This window comes from Dromiciops gliroides, chromosome 6 (genome assembly GCF_019393635.1).
Source record: "Dromiciops gliroides isolate mDroGli1 chromosome 6, mDroGli1.pri, whole genome shotgun sequence".
In the NCBI taxonomy this organism is placed as follows: domain Eukaryota; kingdom Metazoa; phylum Chordata; class Mammalia; order Microbiotheria; family Microbiotheriidae; genus Dromiciops; species Dromiciops gliroides.
The window spans coordinates 94362930-94387993 of NC_057866.1; the positions used below are offsets into that span (position 1 = coordinate 94362930).

The window sequence follows — 25064 nt, forward strand, 5'->3', positions numbered from 1 at the left end:
TCCATTTTCAAGGCATGTATGAATAGATATTTTTCAAGAGTTAAGACTAAATCACTATTTCTCAGCCAACAATTTGTAGATTACCATCAGTCTTTGGGAAAGGGGGTGTCATTTTATATAAATAAAGGTGACTAAAGGGATGAAGTTCATCCATCTGATTCTTTTCTCTATAGTTATTCCTACAATGGAAGTAAAGCAACCTTTAGGTGTCTCAGAGAGCTCTTGAACTACTGTAACAAGTATATACAAAAGACAAAATATTTATTGTTGTACCAAATTTTAGTGGCTACCAAATTTCAGAAACACTAGCATATAGCTTGTCTTTTCAGTTCTACTCTGCAATTTTCCCTTGTGAAGGCAATTTTGTCAGTCTCCTAATTAGAATATCAAAAGAACCCAAGGATGCAAGTGAAGGAGGGGGGAGAAAAGGGGGTGGGGCTGGGCAGAGGGGAAACGATTTTCTTAAACTATTTAAAAAGCTATAACTTGCAATAGGCTTTAGAACTACTCTGTTTAGGTCCAGAAAACAAAACCTGGAGTAATAGGCATGTTACAAGAAATGAGTTTTTACCTCAAAAAATGAAAACCTTCCTAATAATCAGAGCTGTCCAGCCTTACTGGGGATCTGGTAGACAGTATTCATGTATCATATAAGTATTGCATTAGAGGACTGCTGATGTTCCCTGTAACTCTAGTATTCAATGATTACATTTCTATTTACTACTTTAAATCGTTATGCATTATTTAAGTCATAAAGTAGAATAGAAAGGCTAAAGATATATATAATATATATATATTTACATGTATGTATCAAATAAAATTCAACACGTTCAGCAAATTATATTCTTCTTTTTAGCTTAGTGTTAAGACATGTTTGGTTTCCTAATATGTACAAGTTTATGACATGAATGGATATTGTTAAACCTTGAATATTTAAAATTTAATTTTGGAGTACAATGAGTATAGTGTTAAACTGGATCTGGTCTAAAAGTTATTCAACTCTTCAAAAAAGTAATAATGAAGGAAAATGAATTATCTATTCAAAATAACAATTTTTTTACTTATAACCTTTCCACAGGCACATTACTACTTCCAGGTACCAATTATAAAGTTTAGGAATGGAATACAGATTAAGGGGTATGATGTTTAAAATATAATGTGGGTCCTTACCTGCCCCCCACCTCAGGTTTTGGGGGGAAAACTAGCTAAGATTTACTGATAAATTCAGCAAGAGTTTAGGCTTTTAAGTATTTATTAAAGTGTATTAGAAGTTAGTGAAGAGAGAGAAGGTAAGACTAGATCACTTATAGAATGGAAAACTCTAGTTTAGATCTATGTGGGATAGACCTAGCAGCCCACTTGAAGTTCTGCCGCCAAGCTGAAGTACCGGACAAAAAGAGACTGATCTAGCAAGCCACCCTCACCTTCCTACTTTCTGTCTCCTTCCCCGAAAAGGGAGGTCGTTCAAGCTGTTTGGTTGAGGGTAGTCTCCTGCTGATATAGTCCATACCCTCTGAGAACAATACCCCACTCAGGGCTGGCCAGGCATGGTCTCAATTTTATCAATCTTAAGTAGGTTCTCATTCAGTTTCTCAGTCTCATCCAATTCAATCAATTCCAAATCAATCTTCAGGTGGGACCCCTGGGCATCTGCCAAATCCCATTATTTTATCACATTCCCCCCTGTGCTTTGTTAAGAAACAGTTGTTTCCTTAATGAAGCAATAACATTACAGATACAGAGAGAAAAGAAATTTTGTGACTCGAATTAACAAAGGCTAAAAGGGGGCACTCCCCTTTTAGCAGGTGGACATTACAAACAGAGAAAAACTAAAGGGGGGCACTCCCTTTAGTAAGTGGACATTATAAACGGTGTATTCAATGGAGAAAAGGAAAACAGGAAAATGTCCATTTGAGTCTTTGGAAGTCTTTTCTCAGATGATTCTTGGGATGTCCTCTGGGTGTAGTTATGGAAGCTGATGAGCAACTAACAATTCTCAGCTGTAGAGTTTCAGGTGTGATTGTAAAGTCCCTCAGGTGTTTCAGATACTGGTAATCAGCTAGGAAAGTTTCCTACAAAATTGAGCTTAACACAACTTTAAATAGCTTTGCCAATAATAAAATCAAACAATGAGTGTTCTTAAAAACATATCTAAGGAAATTCAGAATCTTTTAGAGATTTTACAATTATTGTCTAGTTGTTACACATGAAACATATAATAATAAAAACAAAAACTGAAACATTCTCTAAAACTTAATATTACTACAGGGGAATGAGAAATAATACAACTCTAAGGTCACCTCTTCCAGAGGTTATTAGAGTAGTACCTTTTCCTTTCTTTTATATTCCTCAAAACTATTTTAAGAGAACACGCATTCCCTAAAGTAGCATCCACATAAATATACCAAGAGACATCCAGCAAAAAAAGATAAAGTAGGGTAGCTGGATATAATAAGAATGAAAACTACTCCAAGGCATGAGAAGAATTAAAAAATGAGAAGATTTTTTTTTAATAAGAAGATATCTTTTTAAAAAATTCTTGCCCATAATCTTTGTCACTCAAAAGATGATTTTAAGATATCATTTAACTTTTACTCTGAGAGGTGTTAAATGATAATCTATTATAGTCTATCTTAGATAAAGAATTTTAAAGACCTCAGGTCACAGGCAAATAATTTCCATTTCTCCTAAAATAATTATCTTTGCCACATTATCATTATGAGGGCAACTGAACTGCTTGCATTCATATTCAAAATGCGACATTCATGAGCTGTCATACACTGGACAATTAACCTAATTTCTCCTAGACTCAGTTTCCTTATCTAAAAACCTGATATCTCTAGTACCTACCCTCATAATTTTGTTGTGAGACTTAAATAAGATACTTTCTGTACAGGGCTTTTTGAATTTTAAAGCATTTTATAAATGTCAGTTATTATTACCATAGTGGTGGTGATCTTTCAGTGCTTCTCTGCATAACTGATGTCCCAAGAGCTAAATATCCTTTATTCATGACTGAATAAAATGTCCCTAAAATAAATTACCTAAACTTAATATTTGTAAAACAAAATTTAAGACAGAAACAAAGATCTAAACTCTGAAAAGCTGCTGAAACAGTGAAAGATCAGAACTTTCAGTGTTCCACTTGGATAGAGAAACTAAATAACATTTACCTAAAATGAAAAGAGAAACTATTTGAGAGGTCAACAAACCTCAGTGATTAGGATGTTTCTGACATATACAACTTTACCTCTGATATAATGTGCTTATGTATGTGTATGTGTATATGTGTGTATGTGTGTGTGTATATACATATATATGTGTGTATGTGTATTTGTGTATATACGTGTGTGTTGGTATATATATGTATGTACATGGGTGTATATGAACACACACATGCACATATACACAAAGTGGTTGGACTGAATTTTGCTTTGTTACTGACACCCACATAGACATACACACACCAAAACAAAAATTCAGTCTGGCCACCATTTTGGCAGAATTCTCTGACATAACCTAGTCCAATGTGCTAGGAAAATGAATCAAAATGCTCTTTGCCTTAATTCAGCAACTTTAAGAGCTGACAATCATTTTAGGTGTCTAAACTCTCCAGAATGAGAATATTGCTTCAGGAATAATTCTGGAAAGTCTTGGGCATGATAGACTCTAGGATGCATCTTAATGGAAGTGGCTTAACATTCAACTTTCCTAAGATCATAGATCAAGAGCTGGAAGAGACCTCAAAGTCCACCTAATATTACAGATGAAGGCATTCATCTACAGATGTAACCCTCATGTTACAAATGAGGAAACTGAGCCCTAGGGAGGTTAAGGGATTTGCCCAAGGTCAGCATCAAAGGTAGGATTTGAACCCAGATCCTTTGATTCCAGAACTTTCCATTTCTACTATACCACACTGCCTCCCTCAAGAGCTACCTCATAATTATACAATTTGATAAAAGAAAGCTCAAATCACTAGAGTCTGAAATTCACTCACCCTTGGAGCTGAAGTCTCTGCCACAAAAATGCCTTCTAGGTTTCTTACTTAAATTTGTAGTCCTAGGGTGGTTCAAAAAAAAGCTTCTGTGAGTTTTCTTAGCATCACATTTATGTCCCAAGACACTGAAGGCTGCTTCAGTAGTGGCTTAGTGTCCCCAAAGAGACTTTTGCAAACTGAATTAGGTCACATGCTACCAACTTAAGCAACCAGTTCAGTTTTCTGCACACTACAGACATTGAACAACTGCCACTTGTGCTTCTTGTCAAAGGCTTAAATTACTACTAAAGTGACTTTGGGGCAGTTCATTTGAGGTAGGATTCCAAAAGTTTGGGTGACAGCTAGATCAAACATGGATCCATTCTTAATCTGACTAGATGACCGAATGCCAGGTTCAAAATGGAGAACTAGAGCTATTCAAACTGGAAGGGAGCCACTGGAATCATATCTAACTTATCTTTGTGTTGTTCAAAAAAACCTTTTCTGCTAACAATTCCCTCCTCATGGTAGGGGAAGTATCTACAACCATCTCCCTGTGTTACAACTCAACTTGTGCAATAAATATATTCCTTTACAAAGTTTGTAGCAGATTGAAATTTTGTGAAATGAATCATTCTCCCATAGGCTTGCATTTCAGAAATGCCTTACCAAACAAAAATCTTTAGTCACAAATCACAATTAAATATGTGGAAAATGCTTTTAAAGGACATAAAAGAACAATATAATAAAAACTGACAGTTATACTTCAAAACTGATTTAATTATGAATGCTATAGTAGTAAGGACGTAACAGCTTGGAAAAACTCAAGGAAATAGCCTTGGTTGGAAGGGGTAAAAGGGCCAGGATCTTGGGGTATTTTTCTGGGAAAACTTGAGAGTTATGACTACACAATCTTTGGTTTCCAAAGGTTAGCAGTCATTTCTATGCCCAGTAGACTACACCATAAGACTTTGCCCTTAACTATGACAGGTGTGCACCACCTGTATTTAATCAGTCCTATCTGAGTTGTTGTGTTTCTGAAGGACAACCCTCTGGTTTTTTTTTCCTTCTCCTAATACAAAGTTAGTTGATCAAAATCCCCATAAAGAGAGGAACTATGCCTTATTTACCTTTACACCCCCCCCCCCACCTTAGTACACAAGGCCTCTCATATGGAAGGTACTCAATGAATATTGATTGGATGAAGGAATATATAAATCAAATCTAAAATGTAACTGTAAGGACTAAATTGCCTATTTCAAAACTTCTAATGATTTGCAAACAAACCATTAAAGTTGTCCTAATGGTTTTTAAACAAACCCTATACCTCATCTGTCCATCTATGGATTGAAAAGCAAATTAAAGGACCACCTAGCTCCATCCTTTAGAATCACTCCCTAGCTTATCAGCTTCTCTGTATACAGTAGTCTCAAAGAGCACGTAGACTGCTAGGTCAACGGTGTGTCCCTAATGCTCCAGGAAAGAAGTAAAATGTGAATTACCTAACTGATCATTAATAATACATCCTGATTTCTACTGAATTACTTGCTATTCAAAGATTCCAAATACCTTAGAGAGAATCAAAACTGTAAGGAGGGACTCCAGGGGGAAGAAACTCCATCTACTATTGTAGAGCAGCATCTTCTCTGAGACTTAAGAGAGTATCCTAGAGCACCCAGAGACTAAGTGACTTGCTCAAGGCCATACAGTCAAGCTTTATCAGAGGTGGGACTTGAAACCAGGTCTTCCTGACCCAGGGATGGCTCTCTATTCATTCCTCCTTCAGCTGCCTCATGATGATGAAAAACAGAATGGACTGCCTTTTGAAATAGTGAGTCTCCTGTCACAAGAGGTGTGAAAGCAAAGGATACAAGATCACTTTTGTAGGAATTTATGCTTTTTTTTGGAAGGGGTGGCGAAGGAGGTGGGAAGGAACTGAAGCAAATGAAGAATGAGGTTCCTTCCAACTCTAGTCTTCTGTGATTCTATGTTAGGTTAATCTCTCTACTCAAGTAGAAGGGTTTCATAATTCTAAAGGTGCAGCAGCTGGTATAAGGGAAGGAATGCTCTTTATGGGATCAAAGGACCTACCACTGCTACTCACTATCTGTGTGACCTTAGGACAAGTCACTCCTTCACTTCTCTGGGCCTCAGTTTCCTTTACCATAAAGGGAAGGGGCTGACCTAGGTCATCTGCAGCTCTAAATCTATGATCCTGTAAATAAATAAACAGAAAAAAGATAGACAGATAAATAGGTCAATCCCTTGCCTGAGGGAGCACATCTACAACATTCCCAACAAACCGTTCCCCAGTCTCTGCTTGCATACTTTTAGTGTCTGGGAACTCACTACTCTCCAAGGCAGCTCATTTCACTTTCACACAGCTTTGATTTTTAATAAGTTTCTTCTTAAACTTTAATCTGTTCCCCTGTAATTTTCAAAAACCGTGTGGTATGGTAGAAAGCATTCTAGAGTTAGAATGAAGAATTCTTACTAGCTGTAGCTGTGTGACCACGGGTAAGTAATTTATAGTGAGCTGTGGTTCCCTCATCTGTAAAATGGAGACTAATGCCTTTAGTGCCTACCTCTCAGGGTTATTATGAGCACCAAATGAGATAATGTATGTCAAGTACTTTATAGGCCCTGAAGCAGATATAAAGTCAATTAGTGTTATTTTTCCCACTGGCCAATTTTTCTTCTCTGGAGCCAAGGAGAATAAGTCTAGTCCCTCTTCCAATATTTGAATGATTTAAAATTGTTGTCACGTCTTACTTAACTCTTTTTCAGGACAAACACTCATTTCCTTCAACTAATCTTCATATATCTATTTTTGGTTTTCCTCACCATGCTACTGAACCTTCCCTGGTTACAGTAAAGGTTGTCAAGGTTCCTCCTAACTGAACACATTCTATGAGTGGTCTGAACAGTATTCTAAGTACTATGAGGCAGTCATCATCCATGCCCTGGACACTTGATGTTTGTTAATATTATCTAAGCTCTAATTAACTTTTAGGAGGCTGCCATGGAAAACTATTCATTGTGAGCTTTCAGTAAACTTAAAATAAGTCCTTTTCACATCTAGCCACCTCTCATTTGTCATGTACAGTTTCACATTTGTTAGTCCTCTCTAACTAGATTGTAAATTCCTTTAAGGCACTAATCAAGTCTTATATTTCTTCTGTCTCCCCCACAATAGCTACCAAGGAGCTATGCATATATTAGTATGTTCAGTATATACTGGAATCAGTCTTAACCTTCTTTGAGTTAACTGGACAAGTTCTGTCTTGAACACAGTATCTAGTGCTCTTCCCTTACTACTTGGTTTGAAATTTCTGACAAAATGTGACAGGATCTCTGGCAGACACCCAATGGAATGGAAAGTGGTTGAGTGTGAAAATATGGCTGAGTAAGAGCATCCAGAATAAGAGGCAAAAGAAAAACACTAGCACAGTGGTTTACTGTTACTCCAAAAGCATAAAAATTTTAAAATTAATGTAAGTCTAAGCTAAGAATTTAGCTCTAAGAAGACCAACACAGTTCACTGCATAGAGCAGGAGTTCAATAAACATTTGTCAACTGATTGATACAGTCTGCAAAAGAAGATAAACACCAGGGTACACAGAGAAAATTCTGCATCCACCACCCAACTTGAAGAAAGTATTCTGGGCAACTGCTTCTATAAAGTGACCATAAACCCCTTATTCTTAGTCCCATCCAAGTAAGTTTCATAGTTTTGAAATTTTCTGCTTTTTAAGAAGTAGTGAAATATGAGTGGAAAACAAGAATTTCTTTAGATGTGTAAAGTACAACATTTACTATTAACTAAGTTGAGTTAGGCAGGGTTATGTGTTCGGTCATATTCCAAACTAGAAATTTGCTATACTCGGTTTAAGAAGACTGGAAGATCCCTTCAGCAAAGGATGGTTCCCTGCACCTAAAAAGGCAAGGAAATTGTCCTTGAGAGTTAATTAGCTGAGGGAACTAAGACTTCAACTATTTCTATGCCATCATCATCACCTAAGACATAAAAGCGCTATATACTAGTAGTGAGGACTCCCCAGGTTGAATCAATTTTCCAATGCAGTTCTGACTAGATTGTAGAATGTAGTGGAAATATGCCCTAGTGAACTAATTCTCTCTCTTTCCATGTGACTGTTGACTAAGCTTCCTTTTGGTAAAGATTATATTGTCTACAAGTCTCATTTCATTCTAATTCCAACCGTGAACTATTGGACCATGAGAATAAGAATTCGTCTACAACAAAAGCGCAATCACAGAAATTGTGGAACAAGAAATAGGACTACAAAGACAACTCTTAAGAGTGGCAAATTCTGTTAAATCTGATTGTGCCTCTCATAACATCATGTCTTCCATATCTTTTTGACTCAGTGTATTAGAGGATTCTAAGTGTTCAGCATCTGGGAAATGAAAAGTTACTTTTGGCCAAAAGAGTACTTCTTGGAACTTTAACTTCTCTCCAAATTACATCAGCATAATAAAAATAAAAACCAATATATCACTTAAGAGTTATCTAGGAAGGATGTGATATGGGATATATTAAAATATAAGCTTTAATACTATGGATTATAATTTCTTTACCATAACAATTTGATACCAAGAAAACTGATTCATTCCATCTTACATTATTGCTCAAGTACAATTAAGAATAACTTGAAGTGATTTACTCTCTTTTACAGTATGTTCCTATTATCTTTTTAAAAATGTGACTAAGTAGTCAAAATAAATTGTGATAAGTTGCTTACCACTGCATCCAGAAATTCAATGCATTTCTTTAGATCAAGCTTTGTATCACAGAACTCCCTGAAAAGTAGTCTTCCAATTGGCTGTTTGTCACAGAGACTGTTATAGTCCTTTTCTGAGTACAGAAAGAAAAAGAAAACAACCATGACTATTAGAAACTGCAAAGTGATTTTCTAAATTTTAGTTTACACGTGACATAATGAAAATAACATTATTTGCAGCTTTAATGGCATTATGCTCACTAATTTTTAAATGGAAAATAAAAGATTCACCCTCATGAATAAACATTTCAAATGATGGCAAAAGGGAGAGAAAAGATCATTCAGAAGTAGCATGTAGCACATTTGCTTTCTTTTCATGTCAACTCATTCTACCACTGAAAGAAAGCTGTATTTGAAAGCAGAGTTGGGGATAGGAGGGTGGGAAGGGAAAAGAAGGCCAGAACTAAAAAAAAAAAAAGGTTTTGTTCAATAAAGTAACTCTTAGCATTTTATTTAATGCTTTCTAATTGGCAACCCACTTGCTATATACAGTATTTCATTTCAAAGAAGTTAAATGTTTTCCCAGCAGTTTTTGTCAAATACTGAGTTCCTATCCCAGAAGTGGGAATCTTTGGGTTTATCAAACAGTATATTACTATAGTCATTTACAACTATGTCTCCTGTGCCTAACCTATTCTGTTGATCCACCACTCTATTTCTTAGCCAGTATCACATAGTTTTCATGACTGCTGCTTTATAATATACCTTCAAATTTGGTACGGCTAGCCCACCTTCCTGTGCATTTTTTTCATTAATTCCCTTAATATTCTTGACTTTTTGTTTGTCCAAATGAATTTTGTTATTATTTTTTCTACCTCTATAAAATGATTTTTGGTAGTCTGATTGGTATAATAATTGAGGTAGGAGTGTCTTTTTTTTTTTTTAAGTGAGGCAATTGGGGTTAAGTGACTTACCCAGGGTCACACAGCTAGTAAGTGTTAAGTGTCTGAGGCCGGATTTGAACTCAGGTACTCCTGAATCCAGGGCCGGTGCTCTAATCCACTGTGCCACCTAGCTGCCCCATGTCATTTTTATTATATTAGCTCGGCCTATCCATGAGCAATTTATATTTTTCCAATTACATAGATCTGATTTTATTTGTGTGAAAAGTGTTTTGTAATTGTGTTCATAGAGTTTCTGGGTTTGTCTTGGCAGGTAGACTTCCAAATATTTTATATAGTCTACCGTTATTTTAAATGAAATTTCTCTTTCTATCTCTTGCTGCTGAGCTTTGTTGGTCATGTATAGAAATGCTGATGATTTATGTGGGTTTATTTTATATCCTGCAACTCTGCTAAAGTTGTTAATTGCTTCAAGCAGTTTTTTAGTTGATTCTTTAGGATTCTCTAAGTATACCATCATATCATTTGCAAAGAGTGAAAGTTTTGTTTCTTCCTTGCCTATTCTAATTCCTTTAATTCCTTTTTCTTGTTGCTATAGCTAACATTTCTTTTTTTTTTATTTCATTGTGGTTTTATTTCACTCCTGTTTCTTTTTTTAAAAAATTAATTAATTTATTTATTTTTCCATTACATGTAAAGATAGTTCTCAACTTTTGTTTATAAAAGCTTTCCAATTTCAGATTTTTCTCCCTCCCTCCTCTCCCTCCCCCCTCCCCTAGACAGCAGGTAATCTGATATAGGTTTATATATATATATATACATATATATGTATATATAAAATAACATTAATCCTATTTCTGCATTAGTCATGTTATAAGAGAAAAATCAGAGCAATGATGAAAAGCCTCAAAATAGAAAAAACAACAGCACCAAAAACAAAAGAAATAGTATGGTTCATTCAGCATCTATACTCCACAGTTCCTTTTTTTTTTTTTCCTTGGATTTGGAGATCCTCTTCTATCATGAGTTCCCTGGAACTCTTCTGTACCATTGCATTGGTGAGAAGAATATAGTCCATCACAATAGATCAACACTCAATGTTGATGATACTGTGTACAATGTTCTTCTGGTTCTGTATAGCTAACATTTCTAATACAATATTAAATAGAGGTGATAATGGACATCCCTGTTTCATCCCTGATCTTATTGGGAATGCCTCTAACTTATCTCCATTAAATATAATGTTTGCTGATGGTTTTAGGTAGATACTGATTATTATTTTAAGGAAAGCTCCACCTATTCCTATGCTCTCTAGTGGGTTCTTTTTTGTTTGTTTGTTTATTTTGTGAGGCAATTGGGGTTAAGTGACTTGCCCAGGGTCACACAGCTAGTAAGTGTCAAGTGTCTGAGGCCAGGTTTGAAATCAGGTCCTCCTGAATCCAGGATCAGTGCTCTATCCACTGCACCACCTAGCTGCCCCCTCTCTAGTGTTTTTAATAGGAATGAGTGTTGTATTTTGTCAAATACGTTCTCTGCATCTACTGAGATAATCATATGATTTTGGTTAGTTTTGTTATTGATGTGGTTATTAATATATAATAATATATAATAATGTGGTTATTAATAGTTTTTCTAATGTTGAAGCAGCCTTGCATTCCTGGTATAAATCCCACCTGGTCAAAGTGTATTATCCTGGTGATCACTTGCTGAAATCTCCTTGCTAATATTTTATTTAAGATTTTTGCATCGATATTCATTAGGGAAATTGGTCTGTATTTTTCTTTCTCTGTTTTGGCTCTGCCTGGTTTAGGTATCAACACCATATTTTGTGTCATAAAAGGAGTTTGGTAGAACTCCTTCTTCACCTATTTTTCCAAATAGTTTGTATAGTATTGGAATTAACTGGGGCAGCTAGATGGCACAGTGGATAGAGCACCAGCCCTGGAGTCAGGAGTCCCTGAGTTCAAATCTGGCCTCAGACACTTAATACTTAACTAGCTTTGTGACCCTGGGCAAGTCACTTAATCCCAATTGCCTCACTTTAAAAAAAAAAAAAAAAAAGGAATTAACTGTTCTTTAAATGTTTGGTAGAATTCACTTGTAAACCCATCTGGCCCTAGAGATTTTTTCTTAGGAAATCTATTGATGACTTGTTCAATTTCTTTTTCTGAAATGGGCTTATTTAAGGATTTTATTTCCTCTTCAGTTAATTTGGGCAATTTGTATTTTTGTAAATATTCATCCATTTCATTTAGATTGTCAAATTTATTGGCATACAGTTGGGCAAAATAGCTCCTAATTATTGCTTTAATTTCCACTTCATTGGTGGTGAAATCACCCCTTTCATTTTTGATACTGGTAATTTGATTTTCTTCTTTCAAATCAAATTAACCAAAGGCTTATCTATTTTGTTAGTTTTTTCATAGAACCAGCTCTTAGTTTATTGATTAGTTCTATAGTTTTCTTGCTTTCAATTTTATTAATTTCTCCTTTGATTTTTAGGATTTCTAATTTAGTATTTAGTTGGGGATGGCAGAAACTAGGAATAGACCAACATCTTATACCTTATACAAAAATAAGGTCAAAACAGGTTTAAGATTTAGACATAAAGGGTGATACCATAGATAAATTAGGAAAGGAAGGAATAGTTTACCTTTCAGATCTATGGAGAGGAAAACAATTTATGTCCAAACAAGAGATAGAGAATATTATGAAAAGCAAGATGGAAGACTTTGATTACATTAAATTAAAAAGCTTTTTTGTTTGTTTTGTTTTGTTTTTTTGATGAGGCAATTGGGGTTAAGTGACTTGCCCAGCATCACACAGCTAGTAAGTGTCAACTGTCTGAGGCCGGATTTGAACTCAGGTCCTCCTGAATCCAGGGCTGGTGCTCTATCCACTGCACCACCTAGCTGCCCCAAAAAGATTTTGTACAAACAGAAGTAATGTAGCCAAAATTAGAAGGGAGGCAGAAAACTGGGAAACAATTTTTACAGCCAGCATTTCTGATAAAGGCTTCATTTCTAAAATATATCAGGAACTAAATAAAATTTATAAGAATCCAAGTCATTCCCCAATTGAGAAATGGTCAAAGGATATTGTAAGAATTGATTTGGGGACCCCCCCCACACCTTTGGCTAAGATTAGAAAGCCCCGGGCTCTCAGGGTTATTCTCTGCATGAGCCAGGCTAGCACCCTCCCGCTCCACTTCAGTGGCCAAGCTAAGAAGCCCTGTGGGTCTTGGAGCCTTCAGGGGCAGCTGGCCCGGCTGGATGGCTACGGAAAGCTCCAGCTCCCTCCGCCATGAGGGGATGTTCCCCAGAGATCCGGGCTCACCCAAGTCACACCAGTACAGCCCATGCAGAGGTCCCAGGCATGCAGTGGGGGTCATGGCTCCCTTCAGGGCCCCCCCCCCATTAGCTTGGTGTGCATGGGCGTGGCCAGCCCGAGGTTCAGGGGAGAGAAGGCTTTTATAGACTGGGGGGTAGAGATGCTAGGGGGTCAGTAGAGAAGTGGGGAGCAGAGAAGGAAAGAGCGGCAGACAGTGAAAAGGAGGACTAAGAGAGAAGAGAAGGAAAGACAAGGGGGCTGAAAATGAAAGGAGAGGACTGAGAAAGGAGATACAGAGAGATGCCATGGAGAAAGGGGGGCATGACCAAGGGATGGAGGAGAAGAGAAAGCACAAGCCGCAAGCTAGAGAGCTAGGTGAACAGGTCCAAGTGAGGTGTGGCTGCAGCAGGGACAGGGGCCAGACACACCCACAGGCGAGAGATGAGGGAAATTTGACAGTGGCAGGGAGAAAGTGAAAATGCAGTCAGGTCATATATTTTACTTTTTGTTATCTTTATCTCTAAACTTAATCTAATCAATAAACCCTATTTTTGTGTTTAATTGAAAAGGGGCTTGTTTCTTATCAGTCTGGGAGAAACAGTTGGGGGATTTTTTAAACGGCCCTTACAGACTGGCTTAGGCAGCTAAAAGCCTACAGATTAGCCAGCCAGCCAGGAGTTTACAGATTAGGGTCCAGTTAATATTTTTTCTCAATATGAACAGGCAGTTTTCTGATGAAGAAGTCAAAGCTATCTATTATCATGAAAAAATGCTCTAAATCACTACTGATCAGAGAAATGCAAATTAAAACAACTTTGAGGTACCACCTCACACCTATCAGATTGGCTAATATGACAAAAAAGGAAAATAATAAATGTTGGAGAAGCTGTGGAAAAATTGGAACACTAATGCATTGTTGGTGGAGCTGTGAACTGATCCAACCATTCTGGAGAGCAATTTGGAACTATGCCCAAAGGGCTATGGGACTGCTCATACCCTCTGACCCATTGGTACCACTGCTAGGTCTGTACACATGTACAAAAATATTTATAGCAGCTATCTTTGTGGTGGCAAAGAATTGGAAATCAAGGGAATGCCCATCAATAGGGGAATGGCTAAACAAACTGTGGTATATGAATGTAATGGAATACTATTATGCTGTAAGAAACGATGAGCAGAAATAGTTCACAGAAACCTGGAAGGACTTATATGAACTGATGCTGACTGAGAGGAGCAGAACCAGGAGAACATTGTACACAGTAACAGCAACACTGTGTGATGAACAATGGGGATAGACTTGGCTCTTCTCAGCAGTGCAACAATCCAAAACAGTGTCAAAGAACTCGTGATAGAAAATATTCTCAACATCCAGAAAAAAGAACTGTGAATTATGAATGCTGATTGAATTATACTGTTTCTACTTTGGGACTGGTTTTTTTGTTTGTTTGTTTGAGGTTTTTCCTTTGTGCTCTGATTGTTCTTTCACAAGAAGACTAATGTAGAAATATGTTTGATGTGACTGTACATATACAACCTATATCAGACTGCTTTCTGTCTTGGGGAGGAGGGAGGGAAGGGAGGGGGAGAAAAGAAAAATTTGGAACAAAAAATCCATTGTAAACAAATGTTAAAAACTATCCTTATATGTAATATGTAACTGGAAAATAATAAAATTAAATTTTAAAAAAAGAAGTTAAATGACTTGATCATTGTCAAGCACTTGGTGTCAGAAGTGGGATCTGAACAGCTCTTCCTAAATTCAAGCCCAACACTTTGTCCACTATGTCATACTACTTCAAACACTATACTCATCACAGAAAATGTACTGTATATACCTCCCTTCCCTTGCAACTGAGTAATCCAAATCATAACAAATGACTGAGCTGGGAGTAAGAAAGCAGAACTGTTTCTCTTGTCTTCCAACTCACTCTCTGCATATGATTTATATTTTCTACTGTTTACTTATATGAAATGAGATAATAGTATACTCCTATATCTATTTAGTAATTATATTATATTTATATATTCTATGTTTCCTATGTAAATATAGGTGATGTTTTACATCTGCTAATGCCTCCAAATAATCTGAGAATATATGAATACTAATTTTTGTTCTGGATCAAGGAGAATTAAAAAACAAATGCTCAAAGTGATTAATGTATAAATATAATTTTAACAATCAGATAAATCAATCTAATAGGAAGAGCTCCCAACTTAAAATAAAAACACAATTTTATTGCAAATACACAAAAATAGAAGTATGTCTTCAAAATTATGCTTATAAAATGTTAATACAAAGAAATGCCTTACCGCAAGTGATTGGTAATTAATTTGCTCTTCATTACAAGAGCTCAAACTTTGCTCTCTTCCATAGTAAAAAAAAAAAAAAGTCCATTGCATCATCAATTGGAAAATCAAAGTTCAAGTAATATAAAAATTACTTAGCAGAAATTAGGAGGAAAACAAAGTCTTTTTTTGACATTATTTCTGTACAATTGTTGTTTAAATGACATTGACTCATAGTAGTTCTTCAAATACTGCATAAATCACTTAAAATAAATTTGTTAATAAATTGTGGAATATGGTAATCCCATGAGCTACATTTTAATTTTTTTCTTCTTAATAGTAACCCCTCTCAATTACATGTAAAGATAGCTTTCAACATTCATTTTTCTAAGATTTTGAGTTCCAAATTTTCTCCCTCCCTCCTTTACCTTTCCCCTCCCCAAGACGACAAGCAATCTGATAAAGATAATATATATTTTATACTTATTTATATATATATATATATATACACACACACACAATCATGTTAAACATATTTCCACATTAGTCATGTTATGAAAGAAGAATCAGAACAAAAGTGAAAAAACATAAGAAAGAAAAAAACAACAAAAAACTAACAACAAAAGTGAAAATAGTAAGCTTCAATCTGAATTCAGAATCCATAGTTCTTTTTCTGGATATGGAGAGCATTTTCCATCACGAGTTTCTTGGAATTGTCCTGGATAATTGAGAAGAGCTAAGTCCATCACAGCTGATCATCACACAATGAATGGTGCTGTTACTGTGTACAATGTTCTTCTTGGTTCTGCTCACTTCACTCAGCATCGGTTCATGTAAGTCTTTCCAGGTTTTTCTGAAATATGCTTGCTTATCATTTCTTATAGCACAATAGTATTCTATTACATCCAAGCTACATTTTAAAATTGGAGTCACACCCAGAACAAAAGTGGTCATTTAAATTGTGAACTTATTTTTTCTTTTATGTAGATCAAGGTTCAACGAATCCCCTGGGCACTGAGGAGGGTGAGAAAATATTACATAAAAAATAGAGTATAGCAGCTGATTAAATATATGGCCATCACCCTAGTTCAGGTCCTTACCTCAACAGTCTAATTGGTCTCCCAGCTACCAAAGTGATTTTCCTCAAGTAGATGTCTGACCATGTCACTCCTTATTCAATAAACTCCAGAGAATACCTATTATCTCAAATATCAAATATAAAGACCTTTGTTAATGTAATATAAGCTCTTCATAACCTGACCCTTTCCTATGTTTCCAGTTTTCTTATACTTTATTTCCTTACATGTTCTCTCTATGATCATTTATACTTATCTACTTAAGGTTTCTATCTAACACTCCATCTCCTATTTCCTTGTCTTAGAAATGGCTATTCCTTGTGCCTAGGAGCCTAGGAAGATTACAGGGATCAACTATGTATGCAATCAGACTATCCATAAATTAATGGTCAAATGTCACTATCAAATTAGAAGGAAGAGATAAAATGGAGCTATAATCAACTTCAACCGTTTCAACTTGAACTATTCAAATGGACCATCACTAACAAAAATTAAGGAAAAAAAAGCAAAGATTGATTAATTTTGTTTATCACCATTTCCCATAGATACTGACTTCCAAAAGTAAACTACACTAATAGGAAAGACAAAAAAACTCCTGAAACTGCCTTTTACCAGCAAAGACTTATTCTCCTTTCCTGGAAGAGATACATGGCAGTCAGTTCAGAACAAAAATACATTTAAAAAAGAAAAAAACCCCACAATAATAGAGGATGGTAAAAGATTACGAAGAATCACTTCATAAAATAGTTAAAAAGTAATGGAAGTAAAAACAAGTTTCCAGAAAGCATGACAGGAGGCTTAAATAAGTTCTGAGACCATTAAAAAATGATGTGGGTAGAATGATGAGTGGATGGAAAATGGAGCTAATTTGTCTGCACTATCATGGTATTTTATTTTCAAATAGACTCCCATGTTCTCTGTAAGGAAATATGATTTATAGATTTAGGGCTACTATTTGACCTACCAGGGATATACTTTTCAAAGTGAAATAAAATAATAAAGAAATTCATTTATAGTAACAAAAGTTCTAGAATATCAAGGGAAATAAGAAAGAAGGTATAGAGTAAGAGTAATTCCAGCCATAATGTAATATTACAAAGCAGTAATCATAAAAACGTGGTCACTCGTTTTTAAAAACAAAATAGTGGACTGAAAGCGCAGCCTAGACAAGAATGAACTGGGAACAATTGTACCCAGTAATTCACTGTTTGATAAACCAGGAAACATACATAAAGTACCTTGGAAAGATCTTCCTATTTGACAAGAATTACTGGGAAAATTGGAAAGAAATCTGGCAGAAATTTGGTTTAAACCAAAATTTTATAACATATTCAAATGGACCTATAATCTTAATCAATTTGGAAGTTCTTGCCTAAGTATAAAAGTCATCTGTGCCTACCTAAATTTGTGAAACTCTCATTCCTATCCTTTCAAAAGTTTCCCAGAATGAGTCCAACCAAACTGTTAGAGGCCTTCTTTACTTTCTACCACCATGGAGAGAGGAGCTAGTGAGCATTCTAGCTATAGACACTGCTCTCACCATGTGACAAGCCCATCTTCTCTTTCTGTTATACAATCTTTTGATGATATCTTTGAATCTTATTCTCTTTTGGAATAATTTATTGATTATACATCACATCCTCTTCACACCCACCATTTGCCTTTCTACTACCTTTTCTAAAATGGTGAGAACTTTCTGAAAGAGATGTATAATCACTCAAAAGAATTTTATAATTCACTCAAAAGAATCCACAAAGAAAACGTCAAGTGAAGGAAGGAAGGAAACAAGTATTTAATAAGTGCTGACTATTTTCCAGGAACTAAGCTAAGAGCTGGAGATATATCTATAGTCCCTGCCCTCAAGAAGTTTAATTTTAAAGTGGGAAAACAACATATAAAAAGGAACTAAAAAGAGGCAGGAAAGAGGGCAATGAAGGTACCTACCATGAGAGAATGATTTTGAAGTCTATAAAGTCAGGAAAAGGGTCAGGAAGGCCAGTTTGGGAACCCTTCATAAAATAGAGAAACGAGGAGGAACTCACCAAAGAGAGAAAGGAGTAGACTTAGCTGAGGGATAATTCCATGGTGAGTAGGGCACAGGGGTAGAAGGATATTATTCCAGGGCTTCTGAGGGAAGTTTCAGGATGAGACACAAATATGAGTCTGAAATCCAGAAGGTCAGGAACTGGACTAGGAGGGGAATTAAGAATTCCATTGGAAAGATTTCAATATGCATCCAAATGGATACCCTACATAAAAAGGTTTCTTAACCCAAGGTCTGTGAAGTTATTATTTTTTAATGTTTTGAAACTGCATTTCAATATAATTGGTCTCTTTTATAATCTTATGAGTTTTATTTTATGCATTTAAAAAACACTGTTCTGGGAAGAGGTCCATAGGTTTGATCAGCCTGTAACACATATCATGAACCTTCCTTCAGTGACACAAAAAAGGCTAAGAACCTCTACTGTAAAACTTGACAATTGTATGTGAATCTGGGACAAATGATATAGATCCTAAACTATAAGCCCTAATACAATTAAAATGTACATGTGGCCAGATCAAATGAGATGATATTTGTAAAGCACTTTAGCACAATGTCTGGAACATAGTAGGTGCTATATAAAATGTTTATTATTCCCTCCTCACCCATATAATCTTTAAAAAAATCATACTATAAAACAATTAAAAGATAACTAGAACAGGAAGCTTTCACAAAGAAAATCAGGGGGTAAATTTTTAACCAAAACAAGGGATAAAAGCAATTACAAAAGATAAAAATCTACTTAATTACACGAAATTGAAAAGTTTTTGCAAGAACAAAATTAATTCAATGAGAATAAGAAAGGAAATGAGGGGAAAAAATTTTTTCTTCCATTATATATCACCAGTAAGAGTCTGATTTCCAAGATAGTCAACTAAAAGAAACACATGACCAAGTCATTTGCCAATATATAGATGGTCAAGGGCTATGAACAAAGAACTCTCAAAAAACGCAAACTATTAGCAACCATGAGAGAATGCCAAACATTATTAAGAGAAATGAAAATGAAAATGACCCCAAGGTTTCACCTCATATTTAGTAAACTAGTAAAGATAAGAAATTATTAAGAGAAATGAAAATGAAAATGACCCCAAGGTTTCACCTCATATTTAGTAAACTAGTAAAGATAAGAAAAGATGGAATACAGAGGATACTCTTCAGTGCTAGAAGGGTTGGGGAAAGACAAGCACACTAATGAATTACTGGTAGATATATGAATTGTTCCAGTTATTCTGGAAAACAATTTGAAAGTACACAAACAAATTAAGTAAAATGTCATACCTTCTGAGGCTTCAACAGTATGCATAGACCACAAGAAGGTCAATGACAAAGAAGAAAAGCTCCTGCCTCCATATACCACAAAATTTTTAAAACCCCATTTTATATAGTAGCGAAGTACTACAAACAAAGTAGATGCCCATCAGTAAAAACAAAACAAAACAAAACAAAACTAAAGAAAGTTATGGAACATTAATGTAGTAGAAAATTATTGAGGGCAGCTAGGTGGCACAGTGGAGAAAGCACCAGCCCTGGATTCAGGAGGGCCTGAGTTCAAATCCGGCCTCAAACACTTGACACTTACTAGCTGTGTGACCCTGGGCAAGTCACTTAACCTTCACTGCCCCACCAAAAAAAGAAAAGAAAAGAAAAGAAAAAAGAATATTACTATGTTAAATGCTATGAGAAACAATAAATAAGATGAATACAGAGAAGCATGGTGAGACATACAAACTCACAAGGTAAGAAGTGCCAAGAAAATAACAGTGTACACAACTACAATAAAAATAACAGCTAGCATTTATGCAGCATTTTGAGGTTTGCAAAGCATATTACATGACTTCATTTGATTCTCACAGAAATCCTGTAAGATAGGTACTATTAGGAGCAGCTAGGTGGCACAGTAGATAGAGCACTGGCCCTGGAATCAGAAGGATCTGAGTTCAAATTCGGACTCAGACACTTAACACTTACTAGTTGTGTGACCCTGGGCAAGTCACTTAACCCCACTTGCCTCACCAAAAAAAGAAAAGAAAAGAAAGGTACTATTAGTGTCCCCATTTTACACGTAAGGAAATTGAAGCCAAGAAAGGTTAAATGACTTGCCCAGGTCACACAGCTAATAAGTCCTAAGGCAGGATTTAAACTCAGGTCTTCCTGACTCTAAGTCCAGTATTCTATTTACTATACCACCTAGCTGTTTACAATGTAAATGGAAAGGATAATACTCAATGACTTCAATTCAGAGGAGACTATAGGGGAAGATGGTCAACAAATATGTTCATAAATAAGAAACAAAAGAACTGTAATGGGTAAAACTAAATGTGTAGAACAAATTCTTATAAACTGCAAAAAACACCCAGTAGATGCTAAACATGAAAATCAAATTACAGCACACACACACATGCATACACACATACACTCATTCATTCTAAATGAAACTGGGAACAATTGGTTATTCTTATGAAAGCCATTCTTGAATCAACTATGTATAGTCAGATTACTAGCTTGTTACAGCAAAGATCAAAATCAATACCAAACTAGGCATAGTAATGAAGCAATTCAGCTTGACCTATTTAAACAAATTGTTGATGCCAAAAAAGAGGAAACTGAAAAAAGCTAACTATGAGTCAACAATGGAGCAACATGACAGTAAATAAAATATAATACAATAAAAATCTGGGCTATATTAAAATAAGAGTCGCATCCTGATAGAAAGTTATAAACCACCAAATTTGCCCTAGTCAGATCATATCCGGAATACTATGTTCACTTCTAAGTATCACATTTTAGGAAAGGCAGACAAATTTTAGTGTGTTCAAAAAAGGATGATCAGACTGGGGAAATAAATGGAAACTATGCCATATGGAGATTGGTAGAAAGAATTCAGGGACAGCTAGGTGGCGCAGTGGATAAAACACGGGCCCTGGATTCAGGAGTATCTGAGTTCAAATCTAGTCTCAGACATTTGACACTTACTAGTTGTATGACCTTGGGCATGTCACTTAACCCCCATTGTCCTGCAAAAATAAATAAAGGAAAAAAAAAAAGAATTCATAAAGTTTAGCCTAGAGAAGACTTTCTGCAGGGGCTGAGGGAAAGACCATACTATTAGGATCAAAGTACAGTACAGTATTTGAAGGGCTGTTATTTGGAAGAGGGATTATAATTGACTACTGGGCTACACCGGGCAGACAAGAACAAAGCTTAAGCAATAAAAATACAAATCTTACCCTGATATAGTGAAAACTGTCCTTACAATCAGAGCTAGAAGTGGAATGGAATGTCAAAGGAAGCAGTGAACTTCCCATGGTTGGGGACGTTACAGAAAAGGCTGGATGGATCAATTATCAGATGGGTTGTAGAATGTATTTTTGTTTAGGAACAATTAGACTAGATGACTCTGAGGTTCCTTTGAACTTTGTGATTATGTGATTCAAATAATTGGTGATTGGGGGCAGCAAGGTGGTGCAGTGGATAATGCACTGGCCCTGGATTCAGGAGGACCTGAGTTCAAATCTGGTCTCAGACATTTGACACTTACTAGCTGTGTGACCTTAGGCAAGTCACTTAACCCTCACTGCCCCGCCAAAAATAAACACCCCAAAACAAATAAATAATTGGTAATTACTTATAGAGAGTATTTCAAAAGGCTTAGTGCAGTTTAAACTTTAATACACTTTAATAAAAATAAAAATATTTCATAAATTTAAGCTGCACTTTTGGGACATGCTATATAATGAACTTTTTAGTGGATTCTTTTAAAACAAAATGCTCTTCAATACATTTAAAATATTATTGATGTAGAAAGATATGATTTACAAAATACTTTTAATGCAATATCTAAGTTAGATAAAGATATATATACACATATATTTAATATTAAGAACGAGCTGTCGGGGCAGCTAGGTGGCGCAGTGGATAGAGCACTGGAGTCAGGAGGACCTGAGTTCAAATCCAGTCTCAGACACTTGACATTTATAAGCTGTGTGACCCTGGGCAAGTCACTTAACCCCAATTGCCTCACCAAAAAAAAAAAAGAAAGAAAGAAAGAAAGAAAGAATGAGCTGTCTGAAGGATTAAGAATGTTCAACAAAAATATGCCAGGTTCAATATTTAACCAACTAATTTACAGGGCAATGTAGGGGAAATGTTATTGTTAACAGATTTTCCATTGTATACTAATAGACAAAAAGCTTAAGTAATCAGGATAACTCCGTTTCAAACTACTAATAGATAAGTGAATTAATTAGGAAATTGTCATTTATAACTTCCCAAAATAAAGCAAAGAGAATCTACTTAGGAGCAATATCTTCAAGTAAAGTCATATACAAACTAAGGAGGAAGCCCCAAAAGACAGAAAACAGAAAGAACAAATATCCTATTACATGATTTCAAATAGATATAATTTTCCTTTCATAAAAAGAGGGCAAATAAACCACCTATAACTAGGAACAGCTGTTCAGTTTTATTCATTGTAACATCTGCTTAGAGAACATCCCTTCCATTTACATGGATTAAATCAAAGGGGATAGATGCTCAAAGAGCCAATATAGATTTCTTTATTTTTCTAAATGGCTAGCAAATGAACTGGAAGTACACATCAAAATGATTCTATGCTCCAAATACAAATAAATGTGTAATTCTATGTATTTATAAAAGGCTTAGAGAGAATAAAAAAATACAAATAGCAGTCACCACTCTAATGCTGATTTTAGTTGATGACTACACACTAAGCCATACCACTTAATTCAAGAAATTTCAAACATAAATTAAATACTTTCTGCGTGCAACTCATTATGCAAGGGAATGGGGATACAAAAATGAAAAACAACAGACTGCTGCAAAGATATGACACTGATACATATAAATATAATACAAGGAAGAGCAAAGCATGGCAACGGAGCAATCCAGAGAAAGCACTCAAGGAACATAAAGGAATAATAGAAATCTCCCAGCTCAAGTGAATAAAGGGAACCAAAGGAGGAATCAGGAAAATTATTCAACTCCTAATAAATTCAAACCATGAAGTGTATATGCTTTATGTTACCATTTGCTATATTAACATATATATTAAAAGTACTTGTGTAATATGGTATTTTGTGGATTTCCAGGAGCCAAGATAGCAGAATAAGCAGGAAATTACCTGAACTCTCCCATACACACCTATAAAACAGCACCCCAAAATGAATTCCGGAATGGCAAAACAAACAAAAAGACAGGGTGAATCCATTTTCTAGGCCAAGACAACTTGGAAATTTGTCAAGAAAGGTATATTTTTAAAACAGGTTACAGGAGGGGAAGATGAAATTCAACAGTTGCAAAAGGCATTGCTAGATTACTTGGATGAAAACACAGAGACTGATCCTTCATTGGTGAATCTTTGCTACTTTGTAGCTGTGTGAATTTGGGCAATTTACTTAATATCTCTGGACCTGTATTTCCTCATCTGTAAAATAAAGGAGGTTACAATAAATGATTTTTAAGGTTAAAAAAAAAAAGGTATATCTCACTCAGGTAAAAAAAGCACAGAAAAAACATTATCAAAGAAAACTGCTCTGATATTCTAGAACCAGAGGGTAAAACATACATTGAAAGAATCTACCAATCACCTCTGGAGAGAGATCCCCAATTGAAAACTCCCAGGACCATGATAGCCAAATTCCAAAACTCCCAGTTCAGGGAGAAAATATTGCAAGCAGCCAGAAAGAAATAGTACAAATACTGGGGAACCATAATTACAATTACACAGGATTTGGCAGCTTCAACATTAAAGAAGCAGAGGGCATGGAATATAATATTCTGTAGGTAAAGGAACTGGGACTACAACCAAGCATAATCCTTCAGGGGGAAAATGGTCATTCAATGAAGTCGAAGGCTTTTGAGTTTTTCTGATGAAAAGACCAGAGCTGAATATGGTATTTCAGATCTTATTAACTTCCAGTAACAGTAGATATGATGCAGCTAAATTGAGCACTGGAACCACATGTCTTTGAAAACCAGCATATGAACTTAAGTAATAGAAAGCCCAAGTTACAAAACTTTAATCTTCATTAGTCACAATCAACCAGCTGTGAAATATGGTTTTATGGTACATATTATTAATACTAACAAACTAAAGGTTAATATTTGAGTAACCAAACAATGCACAGAAAGTTACATGTAACCTTTTACACACATCCCCTGCCTCTGTCAACCTCCACACAAATTCCTAGCATCTTTTTAAGGTTAGAGTTATAAAATGTAAATGTTTTCACTGCAAAGATATTTTTTGTGTCATTAGATACTTTCACTGTCAAGATCATTTTTTGGTCATGAGGCAACTGTTAAGTATTATAAACATCACTTGAAGTGATTTAATAAAAAGGGCAGAAAATGTCAGTTCCAACCAGCTATTTTCACAGGCAAGAGCACAATCATGTACACTAATCAATAGGACCAAGGAACCCTGTGCTCACCTGGCGTGTTTTAAATGTGCATTATTCAGAGGAACATTCCATTTTCACAAGATAATTGGATTGATGAAACTCTTTTTGACATACAGACCTGCCTGATTCACTAGTCATTTTAAGAAAAAATTTTAATTTCCAATCTGTTAAAAGTTTTTCTTTTAACATTAGGAACTTAGTTTGATCCACAATTTTAATTGCTTCATCTTTTTCTTAATACACCTTACCATATAAAATATTGCCCAGTATAAGACCATGC

At 35.5% G+C, this 25064-nt stretch overlaps 1 protein-coding gene across 2 annotated transcripts in view; it reads right to left on the minus strand.

The window, feature by feature from the left end:
- The window catches only part of GRK4 (G protein-coupled receptor kinase 4), a 136138-nt gene that overhangs the window by 79018 nt on the left and 32056 nt on the right, over window positions 1-25064 (minus strand). The window contains exon 3 of one of the 2 annotated variants that reach the window (XM_043972583.1): window positions 8743-8855. In XM_043972583.1, the coding sequence (XP_043828518.1) occupies window positions 8743-8855 (113 nt within the window). Of the gene's footprint in view, window positions 1-1424; window positions 1509-8742; window positions 8856-25064 lie in introns of those variants that run through there. The other variant, XM_043972584.1, reaches the window with a different exon arrangement.